We start from the raw sequence: 18,028 nt of genomic DNA, 5'->3' as shown, positions 1-18,028 counted from the left end.
ACGGGTCAATGTGACCCCACCGTATATTTAATCCAAAAATAGCCAAAAATAATACAATGCATATTCCTTTAAAAAAAAATACTTTAAAAAAAAATGTATTTAAAAAAGTATATCAGAATCAGATTATTCATATTGAATTTGACCCACAAGTGTCACGGATTTTAATAAAATTAAATCTATATGCTAAAAAAAATACTAAAATATAACACAATGCAAATGTTTTAAATGTTTTTCTTTTTTTTTTCTTTAAAGAAAAAGAATAGAATAAAATAACATGAGTTATGTTTTCCTTTAAGTGTTGATGAACCAATGACACTCTTTTAATTGAATAGATAGACAGACAGACAGACAGACAGACAGACTGAAAGCTAGCATGCTTGCTAGCTAGCTAGCTAGCTAGACAGATAGACAGAAAGCTAGTTTGCTCGATAGATAGATGGATATATAGACAGACAGACAGAAAGCTAGCGCGCTAGCTTGCTAGATAGATAGATAGACAGATAGACAGAAAGCTAGTTTGCTCGATAGATAGATGGATATATAGACAGACAGACAGAAAGCTAGCGCACTAGCTAGCTAGCTTGCTAGATAGATAGATAGACAGATAGACAGAAAGCTAGTTTGCTCGATAGATAGATGGATATATAGACAGACAGACAGAAAGCTAGCGCACTAGCTAGCTAGCTTGCTAGATAGATAGATAGACAGATAGACAGAAAGCTAGTTTGCTCGATAGATAGATGGATATATAGACAGACAGACAGAAAGCTAGCGCACTAGCTAGCTAGCTTGCTAGATAGATAGATAGACAGAAAGCTAGTTTGCTCGATAGATAGATGGATATATAGACAGACAGACAGAAAGCTAGCGCACTAGCTAGCTAGCTTGCTAGATAGATAGATAGACAGATAGACAGAAAGCTAGTTTGCTCGATAGATAGATGGATATATAGACAGACAGACAGAAAGCTAGCGCACTAGCTAGCTAGCTTGCTAGATAGATAGATAGACAGAAAGCTAGTTTGCTCGATAGATAGATGGATATATAGACAGACAGACAGAAAGCTAGCGCACTAGCTAGCTAGCTTGCTAGATAGATAGATAGACAGACAGAAAGCTAGTTTGCTCGATAGATAGATGGATATATAGACAGACAGACAGAAAGCTAGCGCACTAGCTAGCTAGCTTGCTAGATAGATAGATACAAAATCATTGTTTTAAAGAAAAGACAGCAAAGTTGAGTTATTTGATGCAATAAGTTTTTTCAAACTTTAAACCGCTCAGTTGAACCCACAACACCACAGAAGGGTTCCAGCATACGATTGAAATTCATTTTTTTACAGAAAAATTTCAACAAAAATGCCTTGAAAACTATTATAAAAGGCTGTAAGGAACGTGGCGAACCCCAACTCCCAAACATCAGGCAATGCGAGTGAGCAGAATGAGAGCAGCGGCGTGTTTATACACATGAATAATACATACATGTGCACAAGTCAATAGCAAACTGTACGTGAACAAATACTTTGTATGCAGAATGGAATGTGAACAGCGGGAACGATTCAACTGAACGGCGCCGCATGTACAGCGAACGTTGAGCTCTCGATGTGTTTGTCACTCGCCAGCTGACCAAAGCCATCGTCTACATCGAGGAGAGCAACAGCATGGCGGATGTGACCTTCCCCTCCGTGCCCAGGGTGCTTTCCTTGCTTCATTACGACGACATGGACAAGCACGGAGACTCTCCCGCCGTGGCCGGCTATCCCGTCGTTTGTGTCACCGTACGTCTCCGTCCGGAATCATCCAGTCGACCTTTTCACAATGTTTTGAAATCAATCGGCAATAGGCGACTGTTGGGCGGTGAAAAAGGTGTTAAACTGTTAACGATGACAACATCTCAAAAGGTTTCTGCTTTGTTTTTTCCTCCATTTTTCAATTTTGTAAGATGTTAGTGGTGACCTCGAAGAAAAAAAAACGTTATCAAGCTTTCTTGTGGAAGGCATTTTTCACATGTACGTTAAATAGAGGTGTCAAAATTAGTGTGTTCATTTTAACTTTTAAAGTTCCTATAACGCCACTTTTTTTTTTAACGCCCTTTAGTTGGAAAGCATGCACTGTTGGAATTCCAGTCGAGTTGTATTTTACAATTTTTAAAATGTGCAGAATTTCACAACTTACGTCATGTTAAAGATTAGATCGCTCTTAATATGAAAAGAAAAATGCACTGAGCTGCCACCGACGTCTTATAAATGCAATTATGCCATCTAGTGGCAGAAAAATGACTTCAACACAAATCAATATTACACTCACAGTATAGTGCATCTTTTTAATTTTAGATAAAAAAAAAATTAAATTACTGTATCAATGACTAAGAGATGCATTCATATTTCTATTAGTTTAACATTTTTTATCCAATTTTATGTTAACGAGAGTATGAAAACTTAGAATACAATTTTTATTTTACATTTTATTGTAAATGTAGAATAGATATGAAATTTACGATTAATCCTGAGTTAACTATTGAAGTCAAGCGATTAATTACGATTCAAAAAAATTAATCGCCTGACACCCCGAATGTAAAATAAAAGATATGATCAGGTTGTCTTTGAGTAATTTAGTCAAACATAATCAATAACCTGCTAGCTAACATTAGCTTTATAGCACGGTATCAATTTCAGCATCAGTGCACATCTGTGCCACCACGTCTATCCATTCATCCATTTTCTTAACCGCTTATTCCTCACAAGAGTCGTGGGGGTGCTGGAGCCTATCCCAGCTGCCTTCGGGCAGTAGGCGGGGTACACCTCGAAACTGGTTGCCAGCCAATCACAGGGCACACACAGACAAACAACCGTCCATACTCACAATCACCCCTAGGGACAATTTAGAGTGTTTAATCAACCTGCTGTGCATGTTTCTGGAATGTGGGAAGAAACCGAAGTACCCGGCGCAGGCACGGGGAGAACATGCAAACTCCACCCAAGAAGGCCGAAGCCCGGACTCGTCTATTCTCAACCAATTTGCTTGTATGAGAGCGCCGATTATGAGGAGGACCCAGATGCAGAATATGGTGCAGAGAAATGTATTAGTTTGCGGTGAATAGCCGTGTCTGGAAAGAAAGTATCCCGGTTGGGGAGGGCCAGAGAGATGCGGGTGCGGGGTCGATGCGGGAGTGCAAGGAAGGAGAGCAAGAGGCAGGCTAGGATGAGAAATGCAGACGCGGCAGAATCAGGAGTCAGAATTCACACTCCAATTTTCAAGTGGATGTTTGCAGCAAACTCTATCATTTAAGAACGGGCAGCTGCTGGCTGGCTCCAAAATAAAAATAAACAGCAGAGATGGCGCCATCTCTTGCCATCCGCAAGTCAAAAAAAATTGTTTTCGTCTCCCCGCCACAGGCGTGCAACCTGAAATACCCGGACTACGACAGAACGGGCTCCATCTGCGTGAGCGAGAACATCAACAACACTCTGACGCGCTACCGCTGGCTCGTCAGCGCCCCCAAGGGCCCGGACGGCGTCACCGGGCCCATGCGCGAGGTGGACTTCGACACCTTCTTCACCTCGTCCAAGCTCATCACGCTGGACTCGGTCTACTTCCAGGCGGGCTCCAGGGTGCAGTGCGCCGCCAGGGCCGTCAACTCGGACGGCGACGAGGGGCTGGAGCTCAGCAGCCCCGTGGTCACCATCAGCACGGACCAGGGTCAGGCTGCCAATTACTTTGTTGTCTTACCTCCCCCAAGGAGGCTTTGTCTTTCTGTTATGCTTTCATTTGGAATCAAGTCTGGGTTTTTAACAAGGCCTCAGTGGTCTTTAAAGGAAGTTCCCAGTATTTTTGTGGGGCAAAGAAGCCACACATTGATGACATGAACAAAAATAAATATATATATATATATATATATATATATAAATAAATACTTTATATTTTTAAGCACATATTGATGGATCCAATAAAAAATATATATATATATATATATTATTATTGTCATTATTATAGCATGCAGATTACATTAAATGTTATAGATTTTTGGTTAGAATCCATACATTAATGATGTCCACTACTTTCTGGGTTACTTTGAACCTGAAAAGAAAACCAAAAAAAAAAATCGATGTTTCTTAACAAATTAGAGCATAAATTAACTTTTTGAAAATAGTCCAAGTTTTCATGGCGTCATTAACAAATTAGTATCAAACAAAATCTGTATTGTTTATCGTAGACAAGACTTATTTATGACTTTGTTAGGAAATTAAATGTCGCCAATAGATTTTGGTTGGAATGAATACATTAATGAGGTCATAAAATATTCAAATTAAAAAGCCGGAAAAAGCACGATGAGGGATGTTGCTTTCTGGTACGTTTGTTGTTCTCATTGCTTTTTTGGCAATCAACCACATGTTTACATTATTTTAAAAATAGAATATATGAATCCCTTTGTTGAAGTTTGATCAGATATTTTTCCATGGCTTTTTTTTTTTTTATGTATATACAGTCCATATACTACAGATTCATATCTTTATTTCAAAGTCCCGCTTGGATCTGATCCTGAGTATTTGGCAAAAAATGAAAAATGAAACCCCCACTGAACATGTTCAACATGCCAAATCGTTTCTTTTAATCTGTTGTGCTTATGAAGGATCTAATTACAATTGATGTCGTGAAGAAAAGAAAAAAAGAATGCGGCTGTGGGTGGACTCGCTTCCCGCTATTTGATTGCTGTTTACTTTTTGACTTGACGGGCGATTCCGCTCTCTTGCGCTCTTGTTTGTTATGGAAATGCCAGCGTACGACGAGCAGCTGCCGTCGCTGCTCTGAGAACTGAAAATCATTTCTTTCTTTCTTTCTTTTTGCAAGCTAACCAAACGTTTGATGTTTGTTTACGGCCGGTCGGCAGGCATGTGCCAGCCTCGCGTGGCGGGCACGGTGGGAGCCGAGCCCTTCTCCGCCAAGCTGCGCTACACGGGAGCCGACGACCCCGACCATCCCAATCTCATCAAACTGACTGTCACCATGCCTCACATTGATGGTAAGGGCACTAATGTGAAGTTTTTTTTTTAAATACTTTGTCCTTCACTCCCAAAAACGGATTTATACACTCTAAAAACAGTTGGGTCAAAAATTGGGCTGGGTGTCGATTCGATTTCGATTCACAAGAGTTCAGTTCGATTTTCGATTTTTCCCGATTAGATTCACTTCAGTCCAATCTGAAATTGGTTAATTAATTATGGAACATCAATTATTCTTAAATATCAAATATCAACAATAAACAAAAAAAAAAGCTCCACAAACATTAAATTCCAAATTAAATTTTGCACAAGCAGTAACTGGCTTATTCATGAATGAAAATAACGTGTTATAATCACTTACGTGTTACACAAACATTGACATCAGCATGGATGAGATGAAAATGTTTTCCTAATTCTAATTCAATAATTGTAAAATATAAATTAAAAGATTCGGAATTGTCATAAAGTGTAATAAGTCGGGTCTTTCATAAATGTAAGAAAACACTTTTAAATTCATGAGAATAGTAAATTTCAAGAAAACAGTGAGTTACAAAAAAATTCTGCCTTTAAAATTCCATTTTCTTGTTAATGTATGGGAAAAAGGAGATATTAAAATAATCGATTCATGTGTTATAAATCGATATCACGCTCGAAAAGGAAAATCTATTCGATTTTTATTAATTGATTTTTTTATGGGTCAAAAATGAACCGATCCTCAACTGTGGATCGGTTCATTTTTTTTAAATCTATAATTGGATTATTTTTGACCCAACAGTTTTTAGAGTGTACAGTTTTTATTTTTATTTGTATGCAAGAGCATACAGAAGGCAGCTTCTGACAAGAAGAGGTGGCTTAAAACAACGATAGTTGGTACAAAAAACGGTCAGCAATATATAACAGATCAAACAGGGCCATGTTGCAACAAGCTCTTTTTGACAGTGTTTTCACCAGGAATGTGAATAACTATAAAACTTAGCTACATTTGAACGCTAATTGCTGCAAAATGGAAACAGATTTATTTTTTTCCTGATGAAAGATCAGTGAAAATGGCTGCGAGTGAATGAGTTCAGACAGACCTGACGTTTGGTATACAAAGGATTGAAAAATGCGTTTTTCCAGGTATGCTACCCGTGGTGTCCACCCGCGCCTTGTCCAACTTCGAGCTCACCCTCAGCCCGGACGGCACCCGCGTGGGCAACCACCGCTGCTCCAACCTGCTGGACTACTCGGAAGTCAAGACGCGCCACGGCTTCCTCACCGACGCCACCAAGAACCCGCAGGCGATGGGCGAGACGGCGCCCTACCAGTACAGCGCCGCGCTGAGGGGCGGCGCCACGCTGCGCTTCTACCGCAACCTCAACCTAGAGGCGTGCCTGTGGGACTTCACCAGTTACTACGACATGTCCGAACTGCTCAGCGACTGCGGCGGGACCGTCGGCACTGATGGACAGGTAAGCAAAAGTCACCTTTGATCCCCTTTTGTCATCTCCAGACTTGACGACTGAGGGGATCAGGGAGCAGGAATGTTGACTCCACAGTCTTGTGTTTGAAAAATCATGTTTGGGCTAGCATTGTGTTCTTGTATTCTAAATAGCTCGTTGTGCTACACTGTTTTAAAAAAATTAATTTAAAAAAATCGCCAAAAAAATGGCAATTTTCCAGCAGCGGGAACGTCAGAAAAATACTGTGAAATAAAGAAAATAAATTTTTCGTAAAAACACATTTTTATTTCCATTAATTAAAGTAATTTTGCCTTACTTGTTTTTTTTTATTTTTAATTAGAAATATGAAATGTATACTTGGTAGTGCTGATCCGTAAGTCCAATTTTTTGCTTTGCTTTTTTTTAAATTTGTGAACGTATTTTAACAATCAATATATGTATTTCTAATAGAGTTTTTTTGTAAAACAACAGAAATATTGGGTGTTTTTACAGTTACAGTGGTTTCACGTTGTTTTACATTTGACATGTAAAATTAGACTTTATTTTTGTAAATAAAATGGATATTTTCAAAATAAGAAAAAAAACTAAAATAAAAAGTACAATTCTGTTATATTACTTTTTTTTAGGCATTGCAAACCATGCAGTTAGGGCTCGGCCGACTCCCATCATCAATTCAACTCTATATTTATAGAGCATTTTAAAACGTTTTTTTTTTTCCGTAAAATGGAACTCAGGGGCAGCAGATACAATGTAAACAGCAGAAGCCCCAGAATTGAACCCTGTGGAACACCATACGCTCCGCTATACATGTGAATTGACATTGCACATCTTTTTTGGCTCGACATAGTACGAAGGGATTTCAATAATCACATAACGATCCGGTGATTCACACGAACAACCACCTTGCACCGTAGAAATAAGCACAACAGCTTGAAATAAACCAAAGTCAAACGGCCTAGCGTGAGTGCACCCTAAATCATTTACAAGTATATTAAAAAGGACGCATGATTCTTCTTTTTAAGACCTGGAAGTAAACAGCCTGCACAGAACTCTCCCATCCCTAATCTTGTTTAACATCTGCACTGATGACAAAGCCCGCACTCTGCGTCCATCATCTCCCGCCAGGAGTGCTTATTTGTCTTGTCCGGCTTGGCAAGTTTGTAAGCTCGTAAAAAAAAAAAAATAAATTAAAAACAGCGTCCTTTTTCATGAGCGCGACAGCAGCTGTGGTGTGCGCTACCGCCACTCCCTCGCCACTCCCCCGCCACCTGGACACCTCGCCGGCTCGCTCCCAACAAAGACGGGAAGATTTCAAGTTCCGTCGTTAATTTCAGCGTTTCTTTAATAGCGAGTGATCGGCTTCCAGCCATGTCGAGTCCAGATGAACTCAGTAGGCAGGAGTAACGGCCCATATCGATTTAGCTTTTACGATTCATGCACAATTTATCGTGATCATTTTTACAGACTCCTTCAAAAGTATTGGGACGGCAAGGGCAGTTGTCAACTGACGTCATTTGGGTTCTGATCAGAAGATGAATAATAATATGATATGAAGATTGAGAATTACTACTTTAATTTCATGGTATTTACATCTTGATATGTTAAACAACTCAGGACTGGCTTTAGGTTCATTTAATCATGCCTGTTCCAATACTTTGCTCACTTGAAAAGTGGGTGACTTCTAGCGGTGTGCCAAAAAAATCGATTCTCATACAAATCGTGATTCTCATGTAGTATGAATTGATTTTAAATGTCTCAAAATCTATTTTATTTAAATGATTTTAATATTGTCTTGCCCTTGTTTGTGTGTGCCTTTGTTCTTTATTAAGAGCACTGTTTATGTTGTACACGATTTGGCCACTTAGGGGCAGTGTGGTTCCACGCGGTCTAATACACTGTTAAATTGTAGCCAGATTAGAGAGTAGAAGGAAAAAGTCACGATCAAGTTATTCCAATAAAAGTTTTTTTTTTTTTGCAGCGTAGGAAGAGCATATGCCGGTGAGTAATGTTAAGATGCTTCTCTGTATACATTCATGAAGCGTTTTGTATGAATAGCCGTTCTTTTGAGTGATAAAAGTGCCGCGAGTAGCGCGCTAATTAGCATTAGCTAATGTTTACCTGCTAGGGAGCTAGCTAGCTAGCATCGGGGGCTAAAGTCAAACTGTGGCTTTTGGGGTTTTTACTTTCTGGACCTGGATTTGCCACCTCTGAACACTATGAAAAGATCTGTAAGCTGACTTGTGGCATGCCTAGTGACTTGAGTCCCTCACCTCTGCCAGAATCCTGCACGTCCAGCGGAGAGCACCCCAAAGTAGAATCAAGTGGGAAAAGTAACACTGGCTATCTTTTGCAAGCGCTGCCCTGAGAGGCCAGACGGGCTAATGGAGGGCTGGCCCGCTCCAAGTGTCATGTCGCTGCTTAGCGGGGCCGCAGGAATCCATTAAGGCCCAGCAGGTCGCGTCAGGAGGATGAATATGAACACACGATGCGCAGTGCAGAGCGGGCGCCCGGAGGCTGGCCTGAGCGCACTCGACACCCGACCGGCGCAGGAGAGCGCGCGAGCGGGCAGGCAGGCACATGCGCGCCGGGTCAGAGAGGCGCAGATAGCTCGTTTTTGGAGCCTCGCGTGTCGGAACAAGTCGGGCGGAATTTGTGCATTTTCAACTTTTGCACACGTTTCCAACGTAAGACTTGACTCTGTTGCAGCTCATTGCCAAGAATGTTTGCACTCAGTGTATGTTAGGAAGTTCATACATTTTCAAATTTGATCTTTTTTTTTGGAATGATAAACAATACTTATTGTGACCCTTTAAAAAAATGATTGCGCTAAACAAATAAGACATTTTAAAAAAAAACTGAAACTAAGCATTTTCCCCAAAACTAATCAAAATAAATAATAATAATAAAAAAATACTAATTAAAACGAATTGAAATTTTTAAAAGATTTTTTTTCATAAACACAAAAAAACAGAAAATAGAGTCCAAGAAACATAAAAATAATAATAATTTGAAAAACGGAAACTAAAGAACAAAACTTAAAAAAAATACATTATTTCTTCAAATAAGTGTACATTTATGGCATAAAATACACTGAAGGCAAAACGAAAAAGGGTTGCATTAGCACAGCAAAACAAAGAGGCGCCACCATGTGGCGTGGTGCCATACTACGGCCTGTTACACCATGTGTAAGTGATCGTTTGAAAATGTAAACAATGGAAGAATTTTATACAAATAAAGTGTTGCATATTTGTATTTATGTGAAAAACCCATAACATGATCAGTGTCTTTACAAAAATAAATGTTGTTCATTATGAATGAAAAGGAGGGCTGTCACTAATAAATCTTTTTCAAATTGTTTATTCTATCCATTAGTCGGGTAATTGCTCCGCTCCCGTTTTTTTGTGGTGGATTTTCTTTTCCAACCATAATAATATATCAAACTGGTAGTCAAGAAGATTCAAAAAGGTTTGTGACCATTTTTTAAAATATGTTTACATGTGTTTTGATGAGTTTAAATGTGTTTAAAGCATGTGTGAGTGGTAAAAATATATTAAAACAATTAGATATGATCCTTCTGTATTGCTAATTTTTACTTATTGCGTGTGGGCCTGGAAATGGAGGTTCACTGTCATGTAATATTTATTTTGCTTTCACTACCACGCATGTAAATAAAGACCTTTGATCGAGTGTTTTTGCTTTTCACGGCAGGTGCTGAACCTGGTCCAGTCCTACGTGACGCTGCGGGTGCCGCTCCACGTGTCCTACGTGTTCCACTCACCGGCAGGGGCCGGCGGCTGGCAGCACTTTGACCTGCAGTCGGAGCTGAGGCTCACGTTCGTGTACGACACCGCCATCTTGTGGAGGGACGGCATCGGCAGCCCCCCGGAGGCGGAGCTCCAAGGTAAGTGCATGAATTAATTGGGTTCAACTGTTTTGTGGAGATAAACAACAACAGCTGCGTGCGTGGTTCCGTCGGTCTTTGCAGGCGCACTCTACCCGACCAGCATGCGTATTAACGAGCAGGGACGTCTGGTGGTCAACTTCCGCACCGAAGCTCGCTTTCGAGGCCTTTTTGTCTTCAGGCATCCTGGTATGTTGCAAAATGCAGTCGTCTGGGGACCATTTGTGGCCCGCTATTTGTTTTTTTCATGGCCTACGGCAGATTGTTAGCCAGTTCAGTTGCAGTTTTTTGTCGGGGCTTTTTTTCATGATTTTTGAATATTTCAGAAATATATATATATTTTTAATCTATATCTCTCACTTCTCACATATCATCTCTCACTTATTTGTAAAAGACGCGCCATATTAATCACAATTCTTAGTTTCCTTTTTACCTGCGTGTCATCAAGGTCAGTTTTGAAAAGAATACTCTTGCATTAGTTGTGAATGTCGCCAAAATGCCTGCGAAATGAGAATTGTGCCTTTTGGTCAGCCTCCGCCCTCACTTCCATGGTCATGTGCGCCGACCACCCCGTCCTGACCTTCAACCTCAGCCTGGTGCGCAGCGAGCCCACCTACAACCAGCCCATCCAGCAGTGGACCTTCGTCTCCGACTTCGCCGTGAGCAAACATCTGCGCTCGCTTGTTAGTTTGTTTGTTGCTCTTCCCGGCAACTCAAGTTGTGACCGTGTGACGTTCAGGTACGCGACTACTCGGGCACGTACACGGTGAAGCTCCTGCCGTGCACGTCGCCTCCCAGCCTGGAGTTCACCATCCCGCCCGTGTGCAACCCCAGAGAGCCCGTCAGCTTCGACCTGGACATCCGATTTCAGCAGGTGCGCTGAGGCAACAAGGAAAATGTCTCAAATGATGAATATGTGAAGTGTCAGTCAAAAAGAAGACGTTACAGTACGCGAGGTTAATTGCTTCGATGGTGCCACTCGGAAGAACGCGGATGCCTGTTGTTTACAAACATCAATGTTGCGTAACACAAACTGAGGTGGCAAATCCAGGTCCAGAAAGTAAAAACCCTGCCACAGTTTGGCCTTAGCCCCGATGCTACCTAGCTAGCTAGCTAGCTCCCTAGCAAGCAAACAAGCACCTTGGGAGCTAACTAGGGAGCTAGCTAGCTAGCACCTGAAAGTACAAATATTGGGGGCATTGTTTTGCTTTGGCTTTTTTTGTGACTAACTAGTATTTATCTCTTTGACTGCCAAAAACGTTAAATAACGTTTAGTAAAACCCTATGGATGAGTGCCAAAGACGTTAAAAGACGTTTTTTTTTTTTTTCAAAACAGAGGTGAAACTAACCATTTTCTATTGTTGATTACTGAAAAACGGAATAAGGTAGAAACAAACTTTTTTTTTCTGATGAAAGATGAGAGTCCAATCTTTCATTTGGTAGTATAGTAGTAGATAGTATGTTATACTATAATTTTCTGTGGACCTTGAAAGATCAGTCAAAAATGCTTAAATCGGCTGGCACCCACGGCATCCCTTTTCTGAAAACGTCTGGCAGGCAAAGAGTTAATGGATCAGACTATTAACCGGATTTATGTCATGTGTTTTGCGTGTGGTGTTAGGTGAGCGATCCAGTGGCTGCGGAGTTCAGTCTGAACACGGAGATGCTGCTGCTGTCCAAAAAGACTCTGTGGCTCTCCGACGGGTCGACGGGCTTCGGCCAGGCCAGCGACACGGCCTTCTCGCAAGGTGCCGTCCCGCCGAGTAACTCAAGCATCCATCGAGGCTTCGTGCTGACAAATTTGTGCGCAGGCGACACCATCTACGGCCGCGTCATGGTGGACCCCGTGCAGAACTTGGGCCACTCGTTCATCTGCAACATTGAGAAAGTGTTCCTGTGCACGGGCGCCGACGGCTACGTGCCCAAGTACAACCCCGATGGCTTCGAGTTTGGCTGCCTGGCCGACTCGCCGTCGCTTCTCTACAGATTCAAAATTATCGTAAGTGCACCAAATACGCCTTTAAGACAAGAAACAATTTCGTTAAGGAAATGAAATAAAAAACGAAAATGTTTTTTAAATGATGTGTACGTTTTTTTAATATTTTGTCCCCAAAAACATATTTTTATGTTTTTTATGGGGTTGTACAGAAGGCTTTGATACAGCTTCTGACATGAAGAGGTCGCTTAAAACAATGATAGTTATTACAAAAAACGTCTAGCAGGTGGCAGCAGAGTATAAGAGATCAGCCAGTTACGACAAGCGCTTGACAGTGTTTTCAACAGGAATGTTAGTAATAATGAAATTTAGCTATATAAATAATTGCTGCAAAATGGAAACAGATACAAATAAATAAAAAAATCTGATGAATGAAGAGACTCTGTTTCTTTTGGTAGGTTCCATGTTTTTATAACAATGGAACAGAATATTCTGTGGGCCTTGCAAAATCAATCAAAATTCAGTAAAACAGACGAGAATGATGGGAAGTGAACAAGTTAAAAAAACAAACAAATTGAAATTACATTTTTTTGTTTATAAAATTGACTAAAACTAACTATGATTATAGCGAAAATGTCCTTGGTTTTAGTCTTTGGTAATTAATACATGAGCCTTTGGGGATGATTTTAAAGACGTTTGAAAGTGTGTCACGCAGAAGTGACATCATCTAGCAGCGATAGGTCAGAAACTTTTTAGATTTGACCATGTTGTTCATTAAATATTGTGCGCAGGTAATACACATTTAAAAAATAATAATAAAATTAAAAAAAAAAATTATTATTTTTTTTATTATTATTATTTTATTATTATTATTTTTTTCTCTCTTTTTTGGGGAGAGCTCAGTATTGATCATTTGACATGTCATCATCATTGTTCTCCCTTTTTTTATATATATATATATATATATATATATATTTTTTTTTTTTATTATTATTATTATTTTTTCTGGTGTGTGTGTGTGTGCGTGCGTGCGTGCGTGTAAAAAAAAAAAAAGAATTCCCATACCGTTCACCTAAACCGAACACTTCAAAATCCAGCCAGAGTCGTGGGGCCGCCAGGAGACCCGAAGAGGGACCAAAGAAAAGAAAGAAAAGCGAAGCCCAGCACCGACCAGACACCACAAGACACCCCAAAAAAAATTTTTAACGTAAATAAATAAATAAACTCAAAATGAAATGAAAACTAACTAAAATCAAAATTCCAAAACTATAATAATGGAGGTTGCGTGGAAAAAGGTGCCTGTGGTTGTTGAGCAGGTCTAATCTTCTTGCTGTTGTCTTGCGACAAGGACAAAGCCCAGCCCGAGACGCAGGCCCGGTCGTTCGGAAGCCTGACCTTCAGCGCCCGCCTGGCCGCGGACGACCCGGCCGCGCTCCCTCTGGTCAGGCAGCCGGGATCCGACGGATTCAGCTTGGATTCCTCCGCACTCTTCCAGGTCACTTCAAAACTCGCACTCTGCGTTTCAAAACATTTCTGGAGAAAGTTCAATCGGAATTATTATTCCAAGTTTTGTGGAATTATGAGGATACAGTTCTGATTTTATGTGGATAATAATAATTTGGAGGGAGGGGGGATCATTAAAACATGTAATGAATTTTGAATTTGATGAGAAAAAATATCATTATGAGATTAAACATTTAATATTATGAGGAAAAATTTTTACCAGAATAATACTGTAAATTTCAGCTGTTTTAGTAGGATTTTTCTGACATTCTTGTTGTCTCATCACAGGAAAAACCCCGTGGGTCGGGAAACTACAATGTGGAACACTTGGTTGTCATTTGGCACATTTCAAAATGACGTATGTGGTCGTATAAATTGGAGGACTGCCTCGTTTAGGACTTCAAAGCAGGATGTTGTACTAAGATTCGGGCTTCAAATGAGCCTGTAAGACTAGGATCAGGGTTTCGGGTTATGGTTCCAAAATAGGGATTAAACCAGGTTTAGGGTGTCAAAATAGGGTTAGGGTTGCAAAGTAGGGTTTTAAAATAAGGCTTATGGTTTCACAGTCGGATGTTACACTATGGTTAGGGTTCAAAGTTTTGGGTTTTGGTTTCAAGGTCGGGTTTCAAACTAGGGTTAGGATTTGAAAGTGACTCTGATGTCAATGTTGCGGCGGCAGGTGTCTTCCGGTCGAGAGTGGTTCATCCACACCATCTACACGGTGCGCTCCCGGGACAACGCCAACCGGGGCATCGGCAAGCGCAGCCTGGAGTATCACGCACTCAGCCGGCACCGCAGGTCCTTGGACGCCGAGGGGATCGGCGCCGACAACAACCGCGGCACCAACATCCTCCACATCGCTCTGGAACGCGATAGCCGGCGCCAGGTCGACGGCCGCGGCCCCGCCGACCTGGCGAGGGAGGTCCTCGTCCCCGACGGGCTTTCCCCGCGCCATCCGGACGGCGCGGAGGTCGACGAGGACGGGCCGGTGCTGATGGTGGGCGTGGCGGTCGGGGCGCTGCTCGCCGTCCTGGTCGTGGCGGCGCTGGTGGCGCTGGTGCGGCACAAGCGGGGCGCCAAGGACACGCCCACCCCGTCGGCAAGCGGCCAGCCGATGGTCACGCAGGGACTCGGCGACAGCTCCGAGGTCTGAAGGAGCGTCTCGTCAAAGAAGGTCCGTTTGCGTCAAGGAGTATTGAGCTCGCATTGAAGAGAAAGAAAACAAAAAATTCCATCCATTACGGAAGCCATTTTGAAATAAACGCTTTGGACTGTGTTGGTAAAACATAGGCTAAATGCTAAGAACGACCCCCCCCCCTCCCCCTCTTCCTGTATAATTCCATGAGGCAATGCCACAATTGCACATTCACAAGTCAATTTTGCACCCGTGGCATTATTGGGAAAATGTAGCGGTTCTATCGTTCATCCTACATTTTATCAAGACGCCCAATCGAAACTCGACTCCACATTGGCAGTTGCACACGTTCATATAATATAAAGTGATTAATAGATTTGCAATATTATTTCTTCTATTATTTTCTCATAATATTCGAACTTGAAGGGGGGAAAAATGCAACAAATTGAATTTTTACGAAAACTTTTGTGGAGGAATAAAGACTCCAAACAAAAAACTCAAGTTTAATTTTGCAAGAGAATAAATCAACATTTTACAAGAATAAAGTTGAAAATTTTAAAAATCCAAGAATATAGTCTGAATATTATATTTTATCTTCTTATTCATTTTTTCTTGACATTCTGACTCTGCTTTATTCGAACAAAATGTGTATTTTTAAAGAAAACAACACAATTGTATGAGAAAAATTGTCATAAAAAACACTATATTGTAATTTTATGCAAAAAAAAAGTGGATGTCCTAGTTTGTTTGTTTTTTTTCAAAAATCTGGTACTTTTACAAAAACAAAGTTGGAATTTTATGAGGAAAATAAAATATTCAGCCGTAAAGACTTCAGAGTAATTTTACCACAAAAAAACAAACAAAAAAATCAACCAAAAATTGTATCCTAATTTTACAAAAATGAAGTTGGAAATGTATGACTGGAAAACGATGATCTTATAATATTCCTTAATTTTAATGTCATTTGTTGGCCAACCAATGAGTTCAATGCAGTATCCTCACTTCAAAATTCGGATTGGATTTGGATTTTTATTTTCCTTCTTGCCAGTGTGTCGTTAGTACTCCTGTCGTTTTGCAAGTGCCTCACATTTGATGAACAAAACAAAAAAAAAAAAGAAGACATTTTGAGCGTGGAAGTGGACTTTTTGCTTGTTCTGAAATCTACTTGAAACGCGCTCACTGTCGGTCCCGAGACGAGACGAGACGAGACATCGCGTCCTTTCAAAGCTCTCGTCTTGTTTGTTTGTTGGTTTGCTTTTGACCTCACCCCCCCCCCCCCCCCCCCCCACCCCAAAAAAAGAAAAGTGCTTGTGGTGTTTCCAAAGGTGCTACTGGACACCTTGCAGGCTCCTCCTTCCTGTTCCAACTGTTGTGTTCCTGTTGTCGGACCTGCTGCATTATTTCTATGTTCCACATCATGCGTTGTGCATGTCTTGATGTCTGTGTGGGGTTTTTGTTTTGTTTTTTACACTAAAATGTCAAACTGCTGATTTCCTGAAGGCAAAAGTGTATCTACTATGTTTTACATTATATTACATTCGATCAAGTTGCTGGGCCATTAAAAAAAGACCAGAGGTGGCAAATGCCGGTCCAGAAAGTAAAAAGCCTGCCACAGTTTGGCTTTAGCCACTTGTGCTAGCTAAGCTAGCGAGTTTAGCTCCCATGATGCTTGTTTACCTGCTAGAAAGCTAGCTAGCTAGCTAGCTAGCTAGCGTCAAGGGCGGGGTTCCAGATGGCGGAGTGGTTACCGTCACTTGCCTTGGGTGCAAGTTGGCGTGAGTTCGCTTCCTGCCTGGGAGACCACAACGTATGTGTGAGAGCACCAAGAAAAAAAGCTAGCATTACGGGCTAAAGCCAAGCAGGGTTTTTACTTTCTGGACCTGGATTTGCCACTTCTGACGAATGAAATCTTGGCATCGACTCGGTGATGATTACATTTATAGGATTAGTTTTAGGGGTTTAGGTTTGCCCGGATGTAAATTCCGCTGCCCCATAATTCAAACTCAGTTCCAAACATTTGCCGATTTGGACTTCCAAAGTCAAGTTGAAGGTTTTCAAATGCCAATTTCTGGATGTCCGGCAAGAGGTGTCTCCATCGGCCTCCTGTATCCGACCAGGAGCTACTATTTTCGGGTACGAAGTCTCGACCCCCCTTGGTGAGGGCCTGGAGGTCCATGTGTTTACACATTACCTGACTTTTTAGGCTGGGGGGGCCCAGTTGAAATTTTGGACCAGGTTCGAACTCTCACTTATCAGAATGTCAGCATTGGGTTGATGTTCGTTGAAGTTTTAGGGTTAGTAAGGTTAGGTTGGGGTTCGGTTAAGGTTGAATTTAGGGTTATTATATGGCCAGCGAAAAGGTTGAAGGTCCGGTTAAAGGTTTGGCAATTTTGCAGTGAACTGAATTTGGTTGTACATAATGACAAATTTTGTTTGTCAGCACATCGGCCATCTTTGGTATGATTGATTCATGTATTTATTGTTTCACGCTAATATTGCAGTACTGTATATCGTCCAATAATCAGAATTGCCTTCAAACGTGATTGATTTGTTGCCATCGATCATCTCCGTTTTTGTATCCACTGGATTACCTCATTTTGAGTTGTTGTTTTATGAAATCTTTTGGGGATTTTATTTTGAGGGAAAAGGACATCTATGCAATTTGTAATATTTTACATTCTATCGTGTGGTTTTGTTTTTTTCAATGCACAAGCTGCTTGTTAATCTTCACAATCCACGCGTTGTGTTGTGCTTCGTTTATGTCCTCTAATGCTTGGAGTGAGCGCTTTTATGCACACGTATGTACAGTATGTATGTATATACAGTACATCCATATCGTACTTATGAATATAGCATTTGGATGTTTTGGGGAATGGTTGGAAAGGAAGACAAACAAATGCATACTGTATGTGCTGTAAGTATTTGTAACATAGACCACAAGCAGCGCTGGTCTGCAAATAAATAATTTTTCAAGATGCTCTTTGTCTGATGGTCTCTTCTTCATTCTCGTGTTTTTACATATATCATAAAATGACAAATCGGTAATAATTTGAAACGCACGAAGGCGTGAAACGATTACATTGATCTTTTTCACGTCACTTTTGATTGATTT

At 41.0% G+C, this 18,028-nt stretch overlaps 1 protein-coding gene and 1 long non-coding RNA gene across 4 annotated transcripts in view; one reads left to right on the top strand and one right to left on the bottom strand.

The window, feature by feature from the left end:
• The window catches only part of frem2b (FRAS1 related extracellular matrix 2b), a 152,844-nt gene extending 134,951 nt beyond the window's left edge, over positions 1-17,893 (top strand). For all 3 annotated transcript variants that reach the window (XM_077565663.1, XM_077565664.1, XM_077565665.1), the window contains 12 exons: positions 1,622-1,777; positions 3,395-3,698; positions 4,888-5,019; positions 6,119-6,450; positions 10,150-10,342; positions 10,427-10,531; positions 10,874-11,001; positions 11,082-11,216; positions 11,964-12,090; positions 12,154-12,341; positions 13,627-13,773; positions 14,461-17,893. In XM_077565663.1, the coding sequence (XP_077421789.1) occupies positions 1,622-1,777; positions 3,395-3,698; positions 4,888-5,019; positions 6,119-6,450; positions 10,150-10,342; positions 10,427-10,531; positions 10,874-11,001; positions 11,082-11,216; positions 11,964-12,090; positions 12,154-12,341; positions 13,627-13,773; positions 14,461-14,934 (2,421 nt within the window). In that variant the 3' untranslated portion in view covers positions 14,935-17,893. The remainder of the gene's footprint in view (positions 1-1,621; positions 1,778-3,394; positions 3,699-4,887; positions 5,020-6,118; positions 6,451-10,149; positions 10,343-10,426; positions 10,532-10,873; positions 11,002-11,081; positions 11,217-11,963; positions 12,091-12,153; positions 12,342-13,626; positions 13,774-14,460) is intronic.
• LOC144051978 (uncharacterized) lies at positions 1,437-9,131 on the bottom strand. The gene is made up of 2 exons (XR_013294091.1): positions 8,712-9,131; positions 1,437-1,808 (listed from the first exon to the last, which is right to left on the bottom strand). It is a non-coding gene; the product is annotated as an uncharacterized LOC144051978 (long non-coding RNA).
• Positions 17,894-18,028: the final 135 nt, after the last annotated feature.

Source organism: Vanacampus margaritifer, chromosome 5 (assembly GCF_051991255.1).
Source record: "Vanacampus margaritifer isolate UIUO_Vmar chromosome 5, RoL_Vmar_1.0, whole genome shotgun sequence".
Lineage (NCBI taxonomy): Eukaryota > Metazoa > Chordata > Actinopteri > Syngnathiformes > Syngnathidae > Vanacampus > Vanacampus margaritifer.
Note: the sequence above shows the minus strand (reverse complement) of the source record. Positions and strands in the feature narration are given on the sequence as shown.